Source organism: Macrotis lagotis, chromosome 7, assembly GCF_037893015.1.
Source record: "Macrotis lagotis isolate mMagLag1 chromosome 7, bilby.v1.9.chrom.fasta, whole genome shotgun sequence".
Lineage (NCBI taxonomy): Eukaryota > Metazoa > Chordata > Mammalia > Peramelemorphia > Peramelidae > Macrotis > Macrotis lagotis.
The window spans coordinates 132,100,088-132,124,956 of NC_133664.1; the positions used below are offsets into that span (position 1 = coordinate 132,100,088).

At 36.0% G+C, this 24,869-nt stretch overlaps 1 protein-coding gene across 2 annotated transcripts in view; it reads left to right on the forward strand.

Annotated features, from left to right (window-relative positions):
• Positions 1 to 24,869, forward strand: part of TSPAN12 (tetraspanin 12) — a 101,044-nt gene that overhangs the window by 14,874 nt on the left and 61,301 nt on the right. For both annotated transcript variants that reach the window (XM_074193824.1, XM_074193825.1), the window contains 2 exons: positions 9,832 to 9,914; positions 15,028 to 15,163. In XM_074193824.1, the coding sequence (XP_074049925.1) occupies positions 9,832 to 9,914; positions 15,028 to 15,163 (219 nt within the window). The remainder of the gene's footprint in view (positions 1 to 9,831; positions 9,915 to 15,027; positions 15,164 to 24,869) is intronic.

Here is a 24,869-nt window from a genome sequence, read left to right on the forward strand (position 1 = left end):
ATTCCTTTTTATTGCAATATAGATTTCCTGAAGTCAGAAAAATAGTGAAGAGAAAATGAAACAGTCAACTGCTAGCTATTGCTATGAGGAAAAAAATGTTTTTCATGGGCAAGATAATACAAAAACTGGAGTATTGAAGAATTGAAACTAGTAAATTTCATTTCATTTATATATGTGATTCTGGGCAACTGAACTTTTTTCAACCTTGTTTCCTCAGATATAAAATGGGAAAAATAAAAGATCAGCTTAGAGAGCTGTTGTAAGATCAAATGGGAAAACATGTAAAATGCTTTCTACACCTAGAACTGCTATATAAAGTCTATTATTATTTTAATCAATGCTTTTCCAAAATCATTCTCAGAAGTCCAAGTAAGACTACATAATTGAAATCAGAACACCCTCATCAGACTGAAAAGCATATATATATATATATATATATATATATATATATGTATATATATACATATATATATGTATATATATATATATATATATATATATATCACACACACACACACACCAAAAACGTTTTAGGGATTTTTTTTTAGAGAGGAGAAAGTTTTGTCCTTATGGAATGAATAATGAGTTGGGATAAATATAGTGACATACTAAGAAGTCAAATTTTATTGCAAATAGAGAAATTCCCAACATAACCTCGCTTCAATGCTATATCTTGAAAGTTTAAGAAATTTATTCATGTAATATATAATCATGCTTCAATGGCTTGGGACCTAACCTGGTTGAAAATGAAAAAAAACCTATAGAAAATGATCAAGTCTAGACTTGGAGTGAAAATGGACTGCTTGTCAAAGATACTTTTAGTATGCAACGTAATAAAAGTATAGTTTCAAGATGAACTAAAGAATTTGTGACAAAATCTTATAAATTAAATGCTAAATCATGTAAAAGAAGAGATTATGGGTAAAGGAAGATATATTGCATATTAAAGTTTTTAAAAGATGTAACAAGTTGTGACATTTTTGTCAATAAACTTATTTCATTTTTACCCAAGCATTTTGCTTACAAGTATACAATTTCTATAAAATAAAATTTGACATTTATTTTTTGCTGAGGCATGATGCTGGAAAGTATTACCAACTGGGAGTGAAGTGAAGAAAGGCTTTTCATAGAATTTAAGTTTTGAGCCATGAAGGCAATACAAACTCTAACATATAGTTGAGGAAGAAGCTTATTCCAGGTACAAGGGGATAAGGGGGTCATCTATGAAAAGTCGGGTACTGTGCTTTGCTCAAGATAAAATATAATCAAAAGATAAAGACCAAAAAATAATTCTGTCCCTTATAGAACTTATATCCTAATGAGGGAAGATAACACAAGAAGGAGCAGAAACAGGAATAGAAGATGAAGGGACAAGGGCATGGTATTGAAGTTCAGAAAGTTGTAAATACAGCAAGGAGGGGAAAAGACAGAAGATGTAGTATCTTGTGTAAAGATCAAGTTGGCAAGAGGATCAGCTTGTATGAAAGGGAGCCAGATTATGAAAGGCTTTAAATACTCTTTGTATTTAAATCTGCAAGAGCCGGTATAGTTTATTGGACTGCAAAATGATATAGTCAGATCTTTGCTTTAGAAATATAATTCATTAGTGGTATGGAAGATAGGTTTCAGTGGGAGAATACTGAGACACATAACAGGTGATGAGACCTTGAATTAAGGTTGTGACTATGCAAGTAAAAGGAGTGAGAAGAATGAAAAAGGTGTTATAGAAATAAAATTGATAATATTAGGCACATTTGGAAGGGTTTAGATAATTCTCTTAAAAAAAAACCATAGGGGCAGCCAGGTGGTGCAGTGGATAGAGCACCAACCCTGGAGTCAGGAGTACCTGAGTTCAAATCTGACCTCAGACACAATAATTACCTAGCTGTGTGACCTTGGGCAAGCCACTTAACCCCACTGCCTTGAAAAAAAAACCTAAAAAATACCATATTGAGTTTGAGATGTTGACAGAATACCTAGTATAAAATGTCTAATTGCTATTTGATGATAGATCTTGGAGTCATCAGCCTAGAGATGATCATTGAAATTTTTAGTAGTTGCCTGACCCAAACACAGCTTCTTTGTGCCTCATTTTTACCTTCAAGCTCTAAATATATGATTTTATGAATTTGCGGTAGCTGATGAGGTCATCAAGACATTATGTTATAACTTTTACGGTTCTTATAACTTTAAAGATGTTTTTTAAAATATCTCTTGTGCCTAGAAAAAAGTCATGCTGTTATCCATATAATTCAACAGATATTTGTTAAATGTTTATTTTGCATAGACACATAATCAATTCCTATATGTTCATTCAACAACTTTTCTAAAGAGAAAAAGCATAAAGTTTTGTTGAAAGTTTGAGGGAGAGGTCAATTCCTGTAGGATGAGACATTTTAAAGGATCTGTAGGAACTCAACAGCTAGGGCAGTTAGATGACTATCCATGGTGGATAGAGCACCAGGCTTGGGTTCAGAAAGATTCATCTTCCTGAGTTCAAATCTGGCCTCAGACACTTATTCTCTCTGTGATCCTGGGCAAGTCACTTAACCTTGATGCCTTAGTTCCTCATCTGTAAAATGGGTTAGAGAAGGAAATGACAAACCACTCCATGTATCTTTGCTGAGAAAACTCTAAATGGGAACACACAGAGTTGGATGAAACGGAAAAGACTGAACAACATCAAAGGAATTCAAAAGATGAAGAGAGAGAATAGTATGTAAAGAAGGGCATAGAGATGAATGGACTTGACATGAGTTTTTAAAGGATAGAGAACAATCTAGATGTCTGTAGGACAGAGTGCATTGAGATATGAGATCGTGCTAGAAAAGAAGGTTGATATTAGACTGTAGAAGTTCATGTTAGCTGAAGTGCCTTTTGTGAATGAAGAATTTGTAGGATTGGAGTAATGCTTCTGCAAAAACAACGCAGAAACTGTGATCACATAACAGTGATAGTGTATACTTCACATTCTCTATCTACAATATTCAGTTTCTCTACCGCATTTTCATCTGTGAATTACCATTAATTTACCATTAATAAAATGATTTCCATTAATTACAGTAATTAAATTCAGCTACTTGTTTGTGTTCATTTCATTAATTTGTAGTTATTTTGTGTATTTTTCTTCTGGTTTATTCTACAGTCTACATCATTTTTTTGTACAGGATAATAGAATCTTAGAGCTGAAAGAACCTTAGCGGTTGTGGATTACAGTTCCTTCATTACTTATGAGAAAATTGAATCATATGGAGATTTCATGATTGGTCCAGGGTCACACAACTCACATGGTGTCTGAGAGAGGACTTCAAACTCAGTTGTGACAAAGTTGCCTTTTTCTATGTAAACATATAAACCTGAAAGAGAGCTATTCTTCTTTCCTCTTTCACCACTAAAAAATAGTATAAGTTTGAGAGAGCTGAAAATACAGTTCCATTGTTTTTTTTTAAGCTTTGATATAGAAATCATAGTGAAGTTCTGAGTAGTATTGAAAAGGTTAAGAACACTGATTGGTTCAGTAAAAGACTTGATTTTCCAGAGGATAAGAATATTACTTGGGAGAAGGGTGCTGTACCCCTTGATTCATTCATTAATTTTTTCATTAAGGGGACTATGTTTTGCTCTTCAGAAGGTCATGCAGCTTCTTTGGTTTTACTCCAACTTTATAACAAAAAGGCAAATTAACAAAAGTAAGACTAATGTCATAATTAATATATTTTCATTATTTATATGTATATAATCTTATCATTTTAAAGTAGAAACAACCCTTTAAAATAATGTAGATATGAAACTGTATGGCATGGTAGGAGGTACTTATTAATTGTATAACTAGTCAAGTCATTCTACTGGAGTTTTCTCATCTCTAAAATGGGTGTACTTCACTATGTACCCTACAGATTTATTGTTGAAGAAAGAGCTTTTAAAATATAAAGATTTTTAGTCACATGAGTTATAATCTAGCTTAATTCCTTTAGGTTAGATCCATTGTCCTTTATGAAAGCACTTTCCAGGACCACTGATTTGATCAGTACTCATTTAACATATATGCCCCACTATTTCCTTACATCACAGAAATTAGCAGTCATGAAGATGATTTTGAATTATCATTCTCAAAATTTGAAATAATCATTGTGGGGACTTCATTGTTCCATGTGAAATTCCTCCATGCTTTAGTATATGGTTCACTGAGTTGCTGTGTCCTATAACAAAACATTATGTATTGACCAGAGTTCTGATGATAAGCCTCTCTACACTTATGATACACTGGTTTGGGGACAAAAGATCTAATGTCAATCATAAGACCAATACCCAAACTCATACCATCTTATGAGGACCTGCCAGAGCTTGTTTTATCTTGGCATAGGCAGCTAAGTGGCATAGTGGATACAGAGAGTTAGATCTGGACTCAAGAAGACATAAATTAAAATCTAGCTTCAGACACTCGTTAATTGTATGACCATGGACAAACCATATATAGCCTCTTTCAGTTTTTGGAACTATACAGTGAGGATAATAATAGCATCTACCTCTTATGGTTGCTTTGAGGATCAAATGAGACATTATTTGCAAAGTGCTTAGCAATTGTGGGTGATTAATAAATCTTTATCCCCCCCAATATCCTCTTTCATAGTTTTTAAGTTTCTGGAGTCTTCCATCGTACTATATATTCATTATGTTGAGAAAGAAGAGAAGTACATCTCATAATTTATAAGATTTCTGTGAAATATTTTTTAAAATATTGTTACATAAAAGGTCTTAATCTCTCCCAGAATCTCTTTTCCAAAATGTTTTCTTTCTTGAGTGTTCTCAATAACCAAATTTTTATTACATCATTGCATGTACATGATATATCATATTACATATATTACTCATGTAATATGATATAATTTGGTTATTTCCTGTTGATACTATCATTCTAGCTAGAAGGATATAGTACTGGCCATTAATGATGAATGCGATGTTCTTAAATATGCTTTCATTTTGTAAGAAAATTTTAAATATAATAGGAAAATTAATAAAATATTTTTGTGTTGAAATGATTGTAGTTTGTGGCTTAGAATCAGTGAAAGGAGTATAATCTTCAGATGATTGAACTAGGAAAAATGAATGAATGTTTCAGAGGCAAATTTATACATCCATCAATAAATATTTATTAAGCACTTACAATGTGCTAAGCAGTGGTGATACAGAAAGAGGTAAAAGACTTTCCTTACCCTCAGGGAATTAATAATCTAACTGGAGTGGGTGGTGGTGGGGAGATAACATTCAAAAGTAACTGTAAAGAAATAACTGTATAGAAAGGAATTTATGTATAGGATAAATAAATAACAGAGGTAAGGCTCTAGATTTAAGAGGGGATGGGGAAGGTTTCCTGTAGAAGATGGGATTTTAAAGGGAGATCTGTAAGCACAATGAAGAAGGAGAATATTTTCAGGCATTGGAATCATCCAGAGAAGTGTCCAAAGCCTAGAAATGGGGTGTCCTGTTGCTAGAATGAATGGTCAGAAGGCTTGTATTTCTGGATTGAAGATCAGAAAGGTCAAAAGGGGTTAGACTTTAAAGAACTTTGAATACCAAATGAGCATTTTGTATGCCTCATGAAGGCCACTAGAGTTTACTGAGGAGGGTGATATTTGTGGACATGCTTTTTAATGATTGAATGGAGAGTGAATTGGGGTAGGAAAAGACTTGAATTAGACATATCCACCAACGGATTATTATAGAAAGTCAGGCATGAGATAATAGGGGCTTGTACTAGAATGGTATCAATCAGAAGAAATTTTTGTAAAGGTGAAATCAATAAGCTCCGGGAAAATCATTGGATATGAGAGGGGAGAGAGTTGAGGATGACTCTGAGATTGCATGCCTAAGGAATTAGAAGGTGGTCCTTTATAATAATATAGAAGGGGCTGGTATGAGGGGAAACAATGATATCTATTTTGGACATATTGAGTTGAAGATATCTACTGTTCTTCCATTTTGAGATGTCTAGAAGTTACCTGGAGATGAGAGGTTGGGTCAGGATAGGTAGATTTGATCAACAGTATAGAGATGCTAATTAGATCCATGAGAGCTGATGAGATCAGCCAGTGAAATATTATAGAAGGAGAAGGGAAGGGGTCTCAAGACAGATAAATGCCTGAGGGTTTCATCTGAAAGAGTATTCAGCAAAGGAGACAAAGAAAGAGCAGTTATATAGGTAGTAAGAGAACCAGGAAACGGGGATGTCCTCAAAACCTAGACAAGAGAGTAAGTAAGTAGTAAGGAGGATAAAGTGATCCACAGTGTTATTGGCTGAAGAGAGGTCAGGGACAGCTAAATGGTGCAGTGGATAGAGCACTGGCCTTGGAATCAGGATTGGAGTTTAAATCCAGTCTCAGACACTTGCCAATTACTGTGTGACCTCAAGCAAGTCACTTTTCCCTGATTGCCTCACATCCAGGGCAACCATCTCCAGTCATCCTGATTCATATCTGGTCACTAGACCCAGATGGCTTTGAAGGAGAAAGTGAAGCTGGTGACTTAGTGCAGCCCCCCCCCCACCTCACTCAAATCTGATTCTTGAGCTTGTCATGGCAACACCTCCTTGATGTCATGGTCTTCTTTAAGAATGAAGGACAAACATCATCACCAAGGTTAATTGTAAAGGGTTCAGAAGAAAGTGAGAGGAGAGAAAATGAGGCATATTATTGGAGACATCTTTTATGAGGTCTTTAGCTACAAAAGCATAGCATAGACTAGTGCTTCACCATGGTGCCTCACTGATACAGGAGGAATCAAAACTATTTAAGGCCAAGAGACTTCTGCAGTGGCTAGATCATCTCCAGTAGTCCTGTATCCTAAAAAATCAGGCCGGAGATGGAACAATTCTGGAAAAGTGAGAAGGATGTCTTGCACAGCATAACCCTTCATTATAAATAAACATTTTGCTACACATGACTCCAATCATTTGATTGGTTGGGATGATCTTTATTCTTTGAAGGACTAGTAGTAATCACAAAAGACAAAAGAGATATAGGATGATAGTTAGCAGGATTTGAAGGATCAAATGGTTTTTTTTTTTCAGGATAGGGGAGACATGGGCATGTATGGAAGCAAAAGAGAAGGAGGTTGACAGGGAGAGATTGAAAATAAATGAAAGAAAGGGAATAATAGAGGGGTCAATCTAGTGGAAGAGACTACATAGAATGAAATTATAGAAAAGTAGAGGGGTAAAGCCATTTCTTCAGGTGAAGGAGGAGAAAGTGGCAGCAGGTACCTAAATCATAGGAGATGAAAAAGAGGGAGTTTATGTCAAATGGTTTCAATATTTTCTGTAAAATATGAGGAGAGCTTTTCAGCTAAAGGTAAAGGGAAGCCAGAGGAAATTTGAATAGAAATGAAAAGATTTGGAAGATCTATGTGGGAAGGTATAATAAATTGATAAGGTATAAATAATTGATAAGAATTGTATAGCAGCAGTGAAGGCCGAGTTGAGGTTTTGTAACTAAATATATAGTAGACTCAGTGAGAATTTTGCATAATTTTTTCTATCTGCAGCATGTGTATAGGAATCAAGATGGCAAATGGATAAGGCAGCTAGAGATGCCAGAGTGAACAGTAAAGTTGAAGTGGTTGGACAAGGAGTAAAAAGAGGGAAAAACAGAAAGGATGGCTAATTTAGGGGAGATGGCCAGGGAGAGTTCAATGATGACTAGAAACTTAATATGATGAAAAAATTTTCCCTTATAGCTATCCCAAAGTAAAATGGGCAACTTCAGTAAACATTTAGATCACCCTTATTAGAGATCTTAAAACAGTGTAAATGAGCATTTACCTTTCCCAGTCCTTCCAATAATGATGCTTTCCCTTTACTTTCCCTTTAAGATCAACTTTTATCTACTCAATATATATCTTGTATATACCTAGTTAGTGACATGTTGATTCCCCTATTTCTAGGTGAGCTCCCTTAAGGCAGCACTATTATTTGTTTTTGCCTTTCTCTTTAGTTCCCATTGCTTAGTCTAGTGCCTGTCACTCGAGTTTGTTTTCTGTCTCTCTCTCTCTCTCTCTCTCTCTCTCTCTCTCTCTCTCTCCCCCCTCCCTCCTTCTCTCCCCCACTCCTGGTACCCCTTTCTCTCCCTTCCCCTCTTTCTGTGTGTGTGCATATATAAATACATATATATTAAGCTCTTAATATCTAAAGTTCTTAATAAAAGCTTAGTAACTGAATAGGGCAGGCATTTTATCAGGTACTGATTAGACTAGATGGCCTCTCAGACCCCTTTCAACTTTTACTTCCTCTGAATCTGTGACACATAGAGAAAAGATCACTGTACATGTATTAGGAGACTAACTCTTTTATGGTTTTGACTGTCTTAATTAGCAGTGTAACTTTAGCCAAGTTAATTATCCTCTCTAATTCTAATTATCTTCACTGGCAAAATGAAATGATTGGAACAGATTGGTGTTTCCTAACCTCTGTCTACTGGGGCTGTGGAGAGTGGTGGAGGAGATATTATAAAGAATCTTTGCATCCACATTTATACCAGAGATTGTGATTTTTAATCTTTTTTTAACTCCCCAAGCTATGAAGAGTGAGCTATAGAATTATAATTAGGGGATAACAGAGTCAAATGAAAGGTATTTGTTTTTATTTTTTTATATAAATAAGAGAGACATGGGCATGCTATAAGCTATAGGTGAGATAAAAAGATCTAGTAGAGAAGCTAACCCAAAGTTAATTGGTAGCCTCAGGAAACACTGGGTTCTCTCTCATTAGAAGTCTTTAAACAGAGGATAGATGATCACTTATTTCTTTAGGAGGCCTTTCTCAGTCCCTCCAGCTCATGATGCTAGAGAGATTACAGATGGGGCAAAGGAAGTGAGTGATTGATGAGGAAACTTCTAGAGGACATGGAAGGTATGCAATAAAGGATATGTTACCAGTTGAGGGAATAGCCTTAGCAAGGAGAAAGGGATCTTTTTCCCTTGGAAATTGAAACAGTAGAAGAAGGTGGGTGAAGGTATAGAAGAGTTTGGGTATGTAGAGTAAGAGAAATAAGAGAGCAAATGACTAATGGTCTTGATTTTCATGGTAAAGTAGATGAATGTCATTTTCTGAGAAGGGAGGTTGGAATTGGTGCTGAAAAAAAGGTTTGAAATAGCTATTGTGATGAAAGTCTATCATTTATCAGTCAGTCATCGAAGAATAAAAGTATTACCATGTAGCAGTGAATGTCTGTGCCACATATTAAATCTATCATGTCAGGATACCTTAAATTTTTGATATAAAAAGGAATACTTGAAATAATTGGGGACCGATGAGCTAGATGATCTCCAAGGCCTTTTCTAGCTGGGGAAAGAGGAGGGTTCCCATGAGGACTGGTGTCTCTGGGGGTGTGGTTGACTTCCTCTCTACCTCTCTAACTCTGATCTGTAGTTCATCCCAGGAAGACCTGCATTGGAAGCTAAGCTTCTCCTCATGGCTGTAATGTTACAGGGGCTCTCTGATGATGAGAAGCCTTGGAAGCCACTTCAATTCCCACACACCCACTTGAGTCACTCTCGTTTAAGCTTCCCTAGGAAACTTCTCTTTTTGAACTTTGTTTAATTTTTAAACTGTTGATCTTAGTTTCTTTTCAACCATGATGTTTAATAAATATTTTAGTGTAGCAAAAATTATTCTACCATTCTATCTTTTGTAGTAGATACTCAATAAGTATTATTTGGCTCAATAATACATATTTATTATGCATAATGACCCACATTCTAATTAAATTTTAAATTTGATAATTGCTTCAGCAGTATCATTATACTAAATTCTTAATAATAAATGTGTTTCTCCCCCAGTTGATGTCCATCAGTGTGTTGGCAGTTTCTGCCTGGATGAGGGATTATCTGAATAATGTTCTGACTTTAACTGCAGAAACAAGGTAGGATTTATAATTATACATTACTATATATTTTTAGTATTGTTGGTTATGTTATTTTTCAAATAATCATCTTAATAATATTTCAGGTATAGCACACTGTTGTTGATTTAGATCACACATGAAAGGACTACTTTTGAACTTGTATGGCACATTATCTCTTTCACAAGATTTACCTATTTGTGTGTGTCCTTGACACTTTTCCCCCCATACTATCATTGACTCCTTGCTCATTCTAGTCATTTCACAAACCAATGTGTCATAGAGGGGACCAGATGAATGCATGTATGTAAGGATCAATTGGATTATCATTACTTTTGGAAGAGTATATATCTTGCTGATGCAGGATCAATAGTATCATATTTGTATATAAGGAACTGCAGAGTGTAGGGTGTGTTCAAGGAAGACTAGTACCTTGATATGAGGGCTGCTGATCCCTCTTTAGGGCATACACAGCATACACAGCTGCCACAAACTGGCCCTAGAATCAAGAGGACCTGAGTTTAATCCAACCTCAGACACATAATAATTGCCTAGCTGTATGACCTTGGGCAAGTCACTTAATCCCATTGCCTTGCCTCCCCCAAAAACAGATTGAGGGTAATGGAGAAAGTCTCAAACTTATTGGTGAGTAGTGGGGGGGGGGTCATCTACCCAAAGCATGTGAAGTCTTCCACTGGTGGAATGGGCAAAAGAGAACAATTTGTTCCAATGGCCATGAAGTCAGCTGGAGCAGGTGCTGTGGAGCACTTAGAGTTTGATTAGACATCGAAGATGCCAAGGTCATCCACTGCATCTAGAGCCCTCACCAGTTATCTTGACTCCCTCTTGCTGTGCTGGACCATATTGACTTTGGAAGAGAGAGTGAGGCAGTTGACTTCATGTAACTCTACCTCACTTAAATACAATTAATGCATGCAACAAAAGAAATCACTCATAAGCATTCCTCAAAGTCCTGAAGTAACAGGCAAGTGACAAAGCAGCAGTTGTGGATATACTAGGAGCTGCAGTCACAACCCTGCACACTGGCAGCCCAGGTCATAAAGTCCTTTCCTCACTGAAAGCAGCAGTGGTATTTGGCAACTGCTGGGTGACTGTTCATCTCCTGCTATGAGGAAGAGGCTAGAAAAGATGTCCTAAAAATTGTCTGCTTACCCAACCCTAACCTGATTACTGTGGCAGGCAGAGATCCCACAATGCAGTTGAGACACAAAAAAATTTACAAAAACTTCATCAAAAACTTACCCTCATACACAGAACATGCATACACTCATAGACAACACAAGATCCAATAGACTTGGAAGACAAATAGCTCTTGTTGCAAGAGAACTCAGCCAGGTAGGGTACCCTGAGTGAAACAAGGCTGGCAAATGAAGGCCAACTTACTGAAATTGGAGCTGGATGCACATTTTTTTGTGGAGTAGCCACAGTGAAGAAAAACATGAAACTGGGATAGGTTTTGCTATTAAAACTAATCTAGTTAGCATTCTTAAATGTCTACCTAAAAGAATGAACAACAGGTTCATGATAATGTGATTGCCATTTCTAGGAAAATGCCATTCCACCATCATCAGGGCCTATGCTACCACCATGACAAACACTGATGAAGGTTAAAAAAAATTATGAAGACCAGGAGACCATTATCATCAATGTACCAAAAGAGGACAAGCTTATAATTCTGTGTGACTTTAATGCTAGTTGTGTGACCTTGGGCAAGTCACTTAATCCCATTGCCTTGCCACCTCCCAAAAAAACAGATTGAGGGTAATGGAGAAAGTCTCAAGCTCATTGGTGAGTAGTGGGGAGTGTCTACCAAAGCATGTGAAGTCTTCCACTGAAAACGTGTGCATCTTATGACCTTCTCATCACAAACACTGTCTTCCGTTTATACAATAAAACTTCCTGGATGTACCCTCATAGCAAATATTGGCATAGTCTATGTGATCCTAAGGGGAAGAGACTGACAGGATGTGAGGGCAATGTGTGGTGCAGAGTGCTGGACTGATCACAGACTCATCCTCTCTAAGCTAAATCTTCACAATCAAAGCAGTGGCCCCAAGGCAAAATGAATACTAGAATTAATGTCAGGTAGAGTGTCTCTCTAAGAAGGAACAGTTTGTTGTTAACTTGGGAGTGAAAACTGAGCCAACACATAGTTGGCAACAGTGGAGCAGAAAAGGAATGGGCAGCTTTCAGAGAGATCTGGTGTGAAATGCTGCATTTCCTTATCTTGGCCAGAACACTAACAAACACAACACCAAGATTAATTTGATGAAAACAATGGGGTAATACAGAAGCTGCTAAATGAAAAAAAAAGAGAACTCCTCAGGGTTTACCAGCAGGATAGTTCATTCATTTCCAAGAAATCAGAATTTAATTCCATTAAAAGTAAAGTACAAGCAAAGCTTAGAGAGATACAGAACTCTTGACTCATTAAGAAAGCAGATGAAATTCAGTGTAATGCAGATAGAAACAAATCAAAATGCTTTTATGATGCTCTGAAGTCTATTTATGGGCCAAAGAATCATGGTGTATCTCAACTACTCAGTGCTCATGGAGCCATATTGATTAACGATAGGGCCATGATCCTAAAGATGGGTTGAACAATTTCATAGTGTTCTTAACAGACCATCATCAATCTATGCAGAAGCTATTGATCATTTACCTCAAGTTGAAGTCAATCAGGCCCTAGATGAATTCCCAACTGGAGAAGAGGTTTTGAATACCATTAGACTCCTTTCAAGTGACAAAGAAACAACTGGTACTGATTCTGTTCCAGCTGAGCTCCACAAGGTGGTGGTGGGGGGGGGTTCATTGTTCATCCAAAAACTGACTGAAATTTTCCAGTTATATGGCATGAAGAGGTTATCCATCATGAATTCAAAGATACCTCTATCATCTATCTCTATAGAGGTAAAAGGAACAGATTATCCTGTGACAATCACAGGGGTATTTCTCTTTTAGTCATTGCTGGTAAGATTCTTGCCAAAGTCCTTCTCAATAGGCTGATCCTTCACCTGGAAGATCATCACTTCCTTGAGAAGCCAAGGTTCCACCTTGACTTCAGAAAGGGTAGAGGAACAATCAATATAGTGTTTGCTGCCTGACAACTCTAGGGAAAATGCCATGAATATAACAGAGGTCTACAATATTTATAGATCTAACCAAGACCTTTGATACCATCAGTCATGAGGGTTTATGGAAAATTATGTCAAAATTTGGTTGCCAGGAGGTTCATTAGTATTGTACATCAATCTCATGATAGCATGCATGCCTGGGTTCTGGATAGTGGATGATGCTTTTGAGATTTCCTAGTCACCAATGGAGTAAAACAATGATGATGTGTCCTTGCTCCCATACTTTTTAGCATGATGTTTTCAGTCATGTTATCAAACACCTTCACTGAGGATGAACACGGCCTCAAGGTCAGTTACCACATTGATGGCAAATTCTTCAACTTGAAAAGGCCAAGACCAAAGTGGAGGGAGTTTGGTACAAGATCTTCTGTTTAGAGATGACTGTGCACTCAATGCAGGCTCTGAAGCTTAGATGCAACAAAGGATGGATTGATTCTCTGCTGCTTGTGCTAATTTTGGGTTAACGATCAACACCAAGAAAACACAGGTCCATCAGCCAACACCACACCAACCATATGTGGAACCATAATTACAGAAAATGAAGTTTTGAGTACTATAGACAAGTTCACTTACCTGGGCAGTGTCCTTTTCAAGGTGGTACACATTCACAATGAGGTTGACACTTAGATTGCCAGAGCTAGCTCAGTATTAGGGAGACTCCAAAAGAAAGTGTGAGAGAGAAGTATTAAAATAACTACCAAATTGATGAGCCATTGTGTTGATCTCATTGCTATATATGCCTGTGAAACTTGGGCAGTCTACCAGTGCCGTGTCAGGGAACTGAATCACTTCTTTTTACATTGTCTTAGAAGATTCTGAAGATCACCTGGCAGGAGAAGATAGCAGACACTGAGGTTCTCTTTCTCAAGCTAAACTGTCTAGCATTATATTACTACAGAGAGTGCAACTGTGATGGGCTAGGCACCTTGTTAGAATGCAAGGCATACTCTTGCACCGCCCCCCCAAAAGTATTTTATGGAGAACTCACACATGGCAAGCACTCACAAGGGGATTAGAAGAAGCAATACCAAGACACCATGAAAGTCTCTTTGAACAACTTTAGAACTGATTATACAGCATGGGAGACACTGACACTGGACTGCTCCCATGGTACCTTCTCTTCAGTGAAGGTGCTATACTCTATGAGGAAGGTAGAATTGAAGCAATTTAAGGGAAATGTGACATATGTAAGTTGAGAATACCCACCCCAGGTGTTCACATGGGCTGTTTGTTCCTAACCTGTGGTAGAGAATTTTGAATTCATATTGGTCTGATCAACCATAGTTGGACATACTGTAATTTGTCTCAAACATAGTGATGTCATTTTTAGTCTTTTTTTCAATAATGGAGCATAAGACCAACCAACCAACCACATATAAACTGGTGGGTTTTTCCCTCCAACAATATAATAATCTACTGCTTCTGTTCTTTCTGAGAGTCTTAGCTTATAATTTTCTCTCCATTTGCCTTCCACATTCTGCACATGGTTCATTCCCTGACTTCATATTTTTTTTTGTTAACACGGGACCATTTAAATCTATAATTATTTTATGGACCAGTCCACTTTATAATTTCCTGAAAATCTTAGATTGATTGGTGATATTGGAAGAGAGGGTAGTAAAGGAGAATAATCATGGGAGGATATATTTTACTGACCCAATCTTCCATTAGTTTTTCCATATGGGATTCCCTATGAATTGTAAAGAAAGTATTATGCTAAGGGCAGCCTTCTTGGAGCTTTAGCAAGTCTTCAAGGTTTTCCCTAGATTCTAGTCTGTCAGTTAAGTGAGACCTTTACTTAAGAATGTTCCTACTAAGGTGAAGAAAGATTAACTCATTTGATAGGAAAAAACAAAGTAACTGAAAAATAGCATTACATTTACATACAGTGATATAAAGTTATTATGAAAATATTTTTTTCTTGTAATATAAAAAATGTGTTTTCTTTCATTTTTGTGACTTCTTTTGTTTATTTTCAGGGTAGAGGAAGCTGTCATCTTAACTTATTTTCCTGTGGTTCATCCCATAATGATTGCTGTCTGCTGCTTCCTTATCATCGTGGGGATGTTAGGATACTGTGGAACAGTCAAAAGAAATTTGCTGCTTCTTGCTTGGGTATGGTTTTTACATTTTCCTTCAGTTTACCCTTACAAAGACTAAACAGTAATGTGTTGAGTTGTTTTTTAAGCTCAGTCACAAGAAAAATGCCTAGGAAACTGTGATAGCAATGAGATTTCATGTGGTATTTGCCAAACATGCTGTGGGAAAAAAACACATTCTTTTCCTGAGAGATATGAGTGAAATTAGTGTATTTCCAGTCCTGTGTTCATTTGAGAATTTGTAGAAATGTGAATAGTTTCTCTCAGGCTCTGTGACAGGCTCAATTTGGAGTAGCAAGTTTTGTTTTGTTTTATTCTCAGAGGCCAAGTTACCACCCAAGCAGACTCTTTAAGGCCTGAGGACCAAGAGGGGCCTCAAGAAATTGTCTTTAAGTCATATTAGTCACAAGATTGCATCAACCAAACACTCAAATATTCAAATACATCATTGTGAAATAGACAGAGGTCTGGAGTGCAAAGAAGTCAGTGAAGATTTAACTTTGGTTCTACCTCTGACTAGATATGTAAGTATGAGTAAGCTAGCTATTTAGGTTTCAGTTTCTTCATCTATAAAATGAAGGACTTAGAATAGATGACTTCTAAGGTTCATTCTAGCTCTAAAAACTCCACTCCAATTTTATAAGTTGGAATTATATAAAAGATAGACTGATGGTTGATTAGTAAAAATTTGGAAACTCTCTGAGAGTTGTCAAATGAACTTTTACTTTAGTATCTTCTCTTTGTGGGAAGGCATAAATAGCTTCTTATTTAATATAAATATAATATTCTATTCTAAATAAATTGATTTTTGGAAGTTCTTACCTGCCAATTTACATGTAGCCTTTTATACATGTAGAGCACATACATCAATATCAATACCTCTCTATCACAATTTTATTTTTGAAACTAGGAAACCATTTGAGCAAACTGATTAAAGAAACAAACCAATAAATATGTCCATGAGTTTTGACATATTTCTTGACCAACTACTAAGAGGGAACTCTTATTGAACTGTTAATGTTTGAGCAAAGTCAAAATGTTGTCCATAACACCAGTTGAAAAAGTAGGAAATTAATGGAGCTGATTTTTATAAAACAAAATCAGATAAAGCCTGATACAAGAGGCAAAAACTCTCATAAAATATTGCTTGTAATTTGTGCACACTAATTTGTTGAAGTAAAGGTTCTAGGAACTGAAAAAATCTTAATTAATTGCCTTTTTGTTTAATAAATATAAATTCACCAAACAGAGGTGAAACATTTCAAAATGTTTATCAATGAAACATTGGGGGGGGGGCGGCTAGGTGGCATAGTGGATAAAGCACTGGCCCTGGAGTCAGGAGTATCTGGGTTCAAATCTGGTCTCAGACACTTAATAATTATCTAGCTGTGTAGCCTTGGACAAGCCACTTAACCCCATTTGTCTTGCAAAAACCTTAAAAAAAAAAAAGAAACATTGAGGGGAAAAATCATAGTTTCTCCAGCATAAATTAAAGGCAAAATTAAAGGCAAAAAAGGTGATTAGAAAAATAACATAGAACTTCCTTCTTTTTTCCAAAAGAGAAATTGAAGCTAAGTGGAAATTGTTTTTGTCTTGAAATGAAAACAGCAGATTGGTACTACTGAAAGCTTTTAGCTATATAGACCGTCATTGAATTCATTTGTTATTGCAATTCTACTTTCCATTAAAACAAGTATTTTGAAAGCTTTGCCAACTCAGTGGGGATGTAAACAAATTGAACTGACATGTTTACCCTGTTCAGCAGCAGCTAAATGTAACCATCAGGAAATCATCATTTGTCATCTTGTGATACTTTATGTGTATTCAGTTGCAGACAAACTCTAAGTGATAAAAATGAAGACTTAAAACAAGTTTTAGAATCTGTAAACATTTCAGATCATCCTATTATACTTAACTAGGAGATACATTTTTCATTTTGACTGTTCTAACATATGTTTTTGCATATGTTTCATTACTGAAAAAAATCTTTGTTTTTTTTTCTTTTTTAATCCAGAAGTTTAGAGAACAGTATTAGCTGATTAATGAAAGTCAATCTATTACGAATGTTAGTAGAATTAATTTTATGCTTTTTATTTTAAATTATAATGCTAAAATAGAGCATATTTTCATAACAATTCATTTCTTCTTAAGACTTTCAGTTCTCCCTTAAGATCTTCTCAGGAGTGGTTGAGTGATAAAATTCAGAATTGTGTATTCTGGCACATCATGAAAACTTTGAATTTTAAGCTTGAAAAATATCTATTTCCCTAAGATGAAATTATTTTGGCTTGACTTTGGTGCTATCCTTCCAAATTACCTTTCATAGATATGAATGTTATGTTACTGAAATACAGTTTGTAACAGAAGTTTAATAATGGGAATTTTTTCTTTAAAATTCATTGTATTTGTAAATATGAAACTCTTACTCTTCAAGATTAATCTGACATGTAAAATACTTTAAAATCTATAACATGAAGAAAAAATGTAGAATCAGCACCATCATTTAATATTAAATATCAGTATAAACAATTAAAGTAGCTTTTGCAATAATTTATATTTAAAAATTAATTACAATTTTCAAAAAATATAATTTTCTTATTCATCCCCTCTAAGTCTCTGTCATATTTCTTTTCACTTTAATAAGTTAATAATGTACTATGTTCCTTTGGTTTTGCTTTTTTCTTTTTGTATTATTTTATAAAAATTATTAAATATTTCTTTGTATTCTTCTTACCTTTTGGTTTTCGATGTATTGTGTTTCTTTATATGAATTACCATAATTTATTTGGACAACTTTTTGGTTGCTTCCATCTTTTTATCATTTACAAATACTGCTGGTATTACTAAAAAAACACCTTTTATCACAATCAGTTTTCATATACACAAGAGCTATATAAACTAGGCATGAAAATTGGCAGTGAAGAAAATTGTTTACATTTTGAAAATGCATTATTTTTCATTAATTCACCAGGATAGTAAATTGTGTAATAGTGTTCTAAAAAACATTTAAATACCTTAAAAAATGAAAGATTTTCTGCGTCTTTAATGGTAGTTGCAAGCCATCAGTTCTTTGTTACCACTTTTAATTCTATAAAGACCATGATTGTAACTTGTTTGCATAAAGAAAAACTTCTTTGCCCATCTGGAGTCTCCAGTTCACTCTCTGTCTATGACATCGCACATGTAGTTGCAGTGATTATAGATGTAAAACTAAGGAAACCCTCCATTTTAAAGAGAAACTGAGGAAACTGACACAAATGCAAAATGACTTGCCCAAGGACATAATATAGAGTCGTAGAAGTAATTTTTGAATCCAGATCTTCCAATTCCACATTCAAATCAGTACTTTCCACTGTGGCACATAGTGTCATAAAAAAAAGGGAATAGATTGTAATTTGGTTAGCCTACTGCAGATATATTATTTTTACTGGAAAAACTATAATAATCTATTGATGGTACATAAGCTATTTTTATAATCAAAATTCTACATGTTTATAGTAATGAAACTGTTTTTTAGAATTTTTGGTAAAGCAAGTGTGAAGATTTAAGTTTATCCCTTAAATTGCCAGATTTGTTTTAAATATTTTTAATATTTTTGTTGAGAATCTTCCTACAATGTATTATTCCTAAAATGTATTATTTGCTCTCCTGTCTTTTTTGAACATTAGTTCCAAACTCTGTCTTTAATCTGATCTAATCTGGATATTTGCATAAGATGTCAGGCTAATTAGAGTAAAGAAGACTATTATTTTTTATTTCTGAGCACTATTTTGGGGAGACTTCTCCTACATTTGGGGCTAGGCTTTATTCCAATGGTTTGAAGTTTTCAGAATTCTGATTTTTGATTATTGTGTTAAGCATATTTTCCAGTATTATTGTATCAAAGTATAGATAGACTTTCTATCTATCTCTGTTATCTATCATCTATATTACTTGGTATATCTCATTCATATATACATATAATCTGGCTATCACATCCAAGGAAAGCAGCAGGTATGCAAATTATCCACTCCTGACCCAGGGAGTAGTGATAAATAAGACTCTTTTGAGGCTCTGTAATTGGAATAAGCACACTTTGAAACCTTTAATAAGAATCCTTTGGAGGAAAAAGTCTGGTGCCAGTAGCCATAATAAGTTGAATTTTGGGATCAAACTAGCCCTCCGCCATCCCATTCACTGCCTCTTGGCAACCCCTCAATGCTCTTAGCTGAGTGTTCTTTGGGGCCTGAAGTGTTTCCTTTGCAAAATTAGTGTTCAAAGCAGGTTTGGGTCACCTGGATACCCTAACTAGGAATAATGGAATACAACCCTGGTTCTATTTTGCTGATTTTCAGAACCAGGACCATGATTAAAAGTGAAGATCAGGACCATTTGTATTGTGCTGCTAGAGGTGAAATTCTTGGACCTACACAAGGTAGACCAGAATGAAAGCATGTCATGGGTTTTTTTTTTTAGTGATTTCTTTTTTTAATGGTTTATTTTACATTATTACAATAATCTTGTTATGAAAGTAAAGATAAACACCCCTCCCCCACCCAAAAAAAGATAGAGAAATCTCAAGAGTAGTGAGAGAGAAAAAAGTGTGTTCAGATTCCATCAGCTCTGTCTCTGGGATGAGTTGCCTTCTTTATCATAAATCCATCAGAGAAGTTGCTTCAATATCTTTTCCTACAGTCACTATTAATAACTGTATTTCCCTCCATTTATTCCTCCCCACTTCCATTTATTCTATTCTCTTTCTCCTTTCACCCTGTCCCTGCTCAGAAGTGTGTTATATTTGATGCCCTACTCCCACGATCTTCCTGCTCTTCTATCACCTACTTCCCTGCCTTCTCTTTGCTGTCCCCCCTTTTCCTGTCCCTTTCCTCTCATTTTTCTCTAGGGCAAGATAGATTTCTATACCCTCTTGAGTGTGTATGTTATTTCTTCACTGAGCCATTTCTTACTCATTTCCCATTGTCTTTCCCCATTCCTTCCATTGCAAAAGCTTTTTACTCTTTTATGTGAAATATCCCTTCTTCCTCTCCTTTCTCTTCCTCCCAGCACTTTCCTTTATCACCCATTGACTCTATCTTTTTACTATTTTATACCATTATATTCAGCTCCTTCCTGTGCCTTGTCTACATATGCTCCTTCTAACTGCCCTTATAAATGAAAAAGTTCATATGAATTTTCAGTATCTTCTTCCCATGCAGGAAGTTCAACATCATTAAGTTCCTCATAGTTAGTCATTCTTGTCCACCTCCCCCCATGCTTCACCTGAGTCCTGTACTTGGAGATCAGACTTTCTGTTCAGCTCTGGTTGTTTCAACAGGAAAGTTTGAAAGTCCCCTATTCCATTGAATATCCATCTTTTCCCCTGAAAGAGTATATTTAGCTTTGCTGGGTAATTGATTCTTGGTTGTATTCCAAGCTCTTGTCTTCTGGAATATCATATTCCTAGCCCTTCAAGCCCTTAATGTAGTTGTTGCCAAATCCTATGTAATCCTGCCTGTAGTGTCATGGTAGTTGAATTGTTTGTTTCTGGCAGCTTGACTTGGGAGTCTTGGAATTTGCTTATAATATTACTGGGAGCTTTTCTTTTGGAATCTCTTTCAGGAGGTGATCAGTAAATTCCCTCAATTTCTATTTTACTGTCTTCTTCTAGGATCTCAGGGCAATTTTGCTGCATTATTTCTTGAAAAATGAGGAATAGAAGGGCAGCTAGGTGGCGCAGTGGACAGAGCACTGGCCCTAGAATTAGGAGTACCTGAGTTCAAATATGACCTCAGACACTTAATCATTACCTAGCTATGTGGCCTTGGGCAAGCCACTTAACCCCATTTGCCCTGCAAAAAAACCTAAAAAAAATGAAGCATGGACTCTTTTCCTGGTCATGACTTTTAGATAGCCCAATAATTTTTATATTATTTCTCTGGATCTGTTTTCTAGATCAGTTGTTTTTCTCAGTGAGATTTTTCACATTTTCTTCTAATTTTTGATTCTTTTGGTACTGTTTTATTGTTTCTTTATTTCTCATAAAGGCTTTAGTTTTCTTTAGTTTCATTCTACATTTGAAGGAGTTATTCTCTCTAGAGAGCTTTTTTTAATCTTTTCCCACTGGCCAATTATGCTTTTTAAGGCATTCTCCTCATTTGCCTTTTGGGGTTGCTTATTTTATTTGTCCTAAACTGGTTTTTAACATTTTTTTCAGTATTTTTTTGTATGTCTTTCACCAAGCTGCTGGTTTTCATGATCTACCTGTATTGCTCTCATTTCTCTATTTTCCTTACTTGTTTTTCAAAGTCTGTTTTGAGCTCTTCCATAGCCTAGGACCATTTTCTATTTCTCTTGGAGGTTTTGGACACAGAAGCTTCCGTGTTGTCATTCTCTGAATCTTCCATGGGACCAAAGTAATTTTCTCTGGTCAGATTCTTCTTTTTTCTTTTTCTTTTGTTTGCTCATTTCATCAGCCTATGACTGATTTACCACACGTCCAAGGCTTTGGGGTGTTTTGGGGACACCCCAAAGGAATCTTAATTCCTCTAAGGTCTTATGAGAGGCTCTGACTGCTCTCTTACCTGTGCTTTGGTCTGTGGATAACAACAGGCCCTCTCCTCTTCCCTGGAGCTGTGAGGAAGGTCCCTGCTCCTCTAATGGTAGGATGGGGTCCCAAATGGGCCCTGGATCTGAGTGTGGAAAAAGCAGCAGAGCCCTACCCTAGGGATAGCAGAGAGACCCCTGAAGTCTCTCCCCACCCCCTTACCTGGAAATGCTAGGGTGTCTCCGCAGGTTCCTGCCATAGGTTCTCATTGCTGGGCTGCTCTGGGTCCCCATGCTCACTCTAGTGAGGCAAAGTTCTTTCACTTCCCCTTCAAGCTGTCCCGAGTGAACCCTGGGCCAAGAGGTCTGGAAACTGCCCCTCTCTATCACAGAACCAGGTGTCCCCAGGGACCCAGGCATCCCACAGACTAATCCTTGAAGGCTGGAGCAGGTTTGCTCTAGCCCAGCTGTGCTTCTGCTCTTTCCAACCCCAGTCCTGGTGAAACAGACCTTTCCTGTGGATCTTCTAAGTTGTCTTGGACTGGGGAATTGTATCACTCAGTATTTCTGTGGATTCTGCCCCTCCAAATTTTGACTAGAATCATAATTTGATGTCTTTTGGAGTTCTGGGGGAAAAGAGTTTCTGGGAATTCTTGCCGTCACACTGCCATCTTGGCTTCGCCCTATCTTGGCTCTGCTCCAGCATGTTTTAGTTCTGACCATAAATGATACTGAGTAGCAATCCCTCATTGGGATTGTTCTCATGACCTACCAGTTTTCAGGAAACCAAAATCTTTAGGTTTCCAGGGGACTATGGTTACAGAGCTGTGTAGTATAGACTATTAAGGTACAGATTAGCCTCCCTCTACTGTTAAAAGCTCATCACCAAATATTATTATACTTATTATTATTTCATCATGAAACTGGATAGTTTTACCCTACTGTCCAAAAATTATTGCCATAAAAATACCATACTGAGACTCTACCTTGTGTTACTGTAATACTGTGATGCCTTGATGACAGGAGAAAGGTCTGTATCTAAGGTAATAAGATTTCCTACTGTGTCCAGACCAACAACAGAAGTCCTATTTCCTATAATATCAGGTCACTGGCTTTAAGACAGTTCTGGAAGAGTCAGTGAGAAGGATATCTTTGCCCAACATTCCCCTCACTTTAATCAACATAATATGCATGTCATGTCATTATTTACCTGATGTCATGGTCTTTTTCCAACAAAGAACAACAATCAATCCATCAATCAATCATACATATGAGGAAATATTCTTATATATCCATCTTCAGAGAGACAGATAAATAGTTAAGCAGACAGGTTCAAAAAAGACTGACACAAGAAACATCATTTTGTAGTGGATTTGTATCCCCCACTCACCTCTAACACCTCTGACAGCAAATAACCCAAGGAAAATCACTTTACCTTTCAGTGCAACGTGTCTTCTAAGACATTAAGTTTTAGAAAAGTTAATGATTTCATCCAGAGAGGCTTTTCCTCAAAGGGAGTACTCCTATACTAATGATGCCCAAGACCTGTCAAAAAAAAATCTATCTTTGCCTACATCTACATCTATCTCTTTATATATATATCTATGCACATATGTATATGTACATACATTTATATATATATATATGTATATATATATATATAAATACACTTATTTGTAGAGGTCGACATACATGTTTTAATATTTATATATATACATATATTTGAGGCAACTGATTATAATATCATAATTATGTGTATCTAGTAAATTTTTCGTCTCATATAAAGCACCATTGCAAATACTGACAAATATTTGGTGCTGTAAATTTATCAAAAGTCACACTTTTGACAGTGCATTAGATATTTTCTTGATTGAGTCTAAAACCCAGTATGAAGGAAAGAGGAATATATTTTCACAATTTCACATGCATTGGCTTTGTTAAATAGTAGTGTCTTCCCTCATAATCAATTTTCAGTTGTGAAGTGGCTGGCTCAAAGAGCAACTAGGTGGCACAGTGAGGCAAGTGCTGGAACCTCAGACACTTACTAGCTGTATGACCCTGGACATGTCACTTTACCCTGTTTGCCTCAGTTCCTCATCTGTAAAATGAGATGAAGAAGGAAATGGCAAATAACTGTTATTTTTGCCATGAAAATGTTAAATGAGATCACAAAGAGAATGAAACAACTGAACAACAACAAAGAAAGCTGGCTCAAAATCAGTTTGGTGTTTTATTTATTGTCACACCATTAACCATTATGAACTCTAGAATAGCCTAGTTTGAATTTTTAAAAATTAACATAGTCTGCAGGACTTTGATTTGCATGATGGCAAAAATGCTATTAAGGAAAAAAAGAGAACTACATAAGTCTTTCCTTATTTTATTAGGATGTTGCTGGGGTATGCTCAAAATCCAACTGAAATTCTTTGGCATATATATATATATATATATTATTAGTATATTTAATTTCTGTTTCATCACTTTGTTTAAGCCAAGAGTACATTATTTTTATTCTTCATCTAACTTTGTTCCAAATGAACATATAGTTTACATCTGGCAAACAAAACAGAGTCTGTTTAAGTAATCACACTATTTTCCACAGGGCTTAGAATAAGCTATGTGTGCTCCTAATACTAATTAGATTTTATTAGCTTAGAAATGCTTTCCACATTCTACTATGTCACACTGGCTTTTATATCCTTAATTGTATTCAGAGTTTAAATAAAACTTAATAATAAAATGAGAATATATAATTAAGTAACTTAAACTGATGAGAAAAAAATCCAATAAATGTTGTAGAAGTTTCAGATGCCTCTGTTTTCTATGGCCTTCTCATTCTAGAAGGCACTTAACTGTTCTGCAGCTCACTCCTTGGACTGCTTAGAATCATATTGAGGAAGTGCCCTAGTTTTCCATACTTATGCCTTTATTCCTCTCCTGACTCTTCCTGACTCTCAAGAATTCTCTACCTTTTCCCCACCTGCTGCTGTTTTTAAACTCCCTTATATGTGTTATTATTAGAATGTAAACTTGAAATTAGGCACTATATTTTTTTGACTTGTATTTGTATATCCAGTACTTAGGACAATGCTTATTCTATAGTCAGCCAACCCTCCTTCCATCCTTCCTTCCTTTCATCCTTCTTTTCCTTTTTCCTTCCTTTGATTCATTCCTTCCTTCATTCCTTTCTTCTTTCTTTC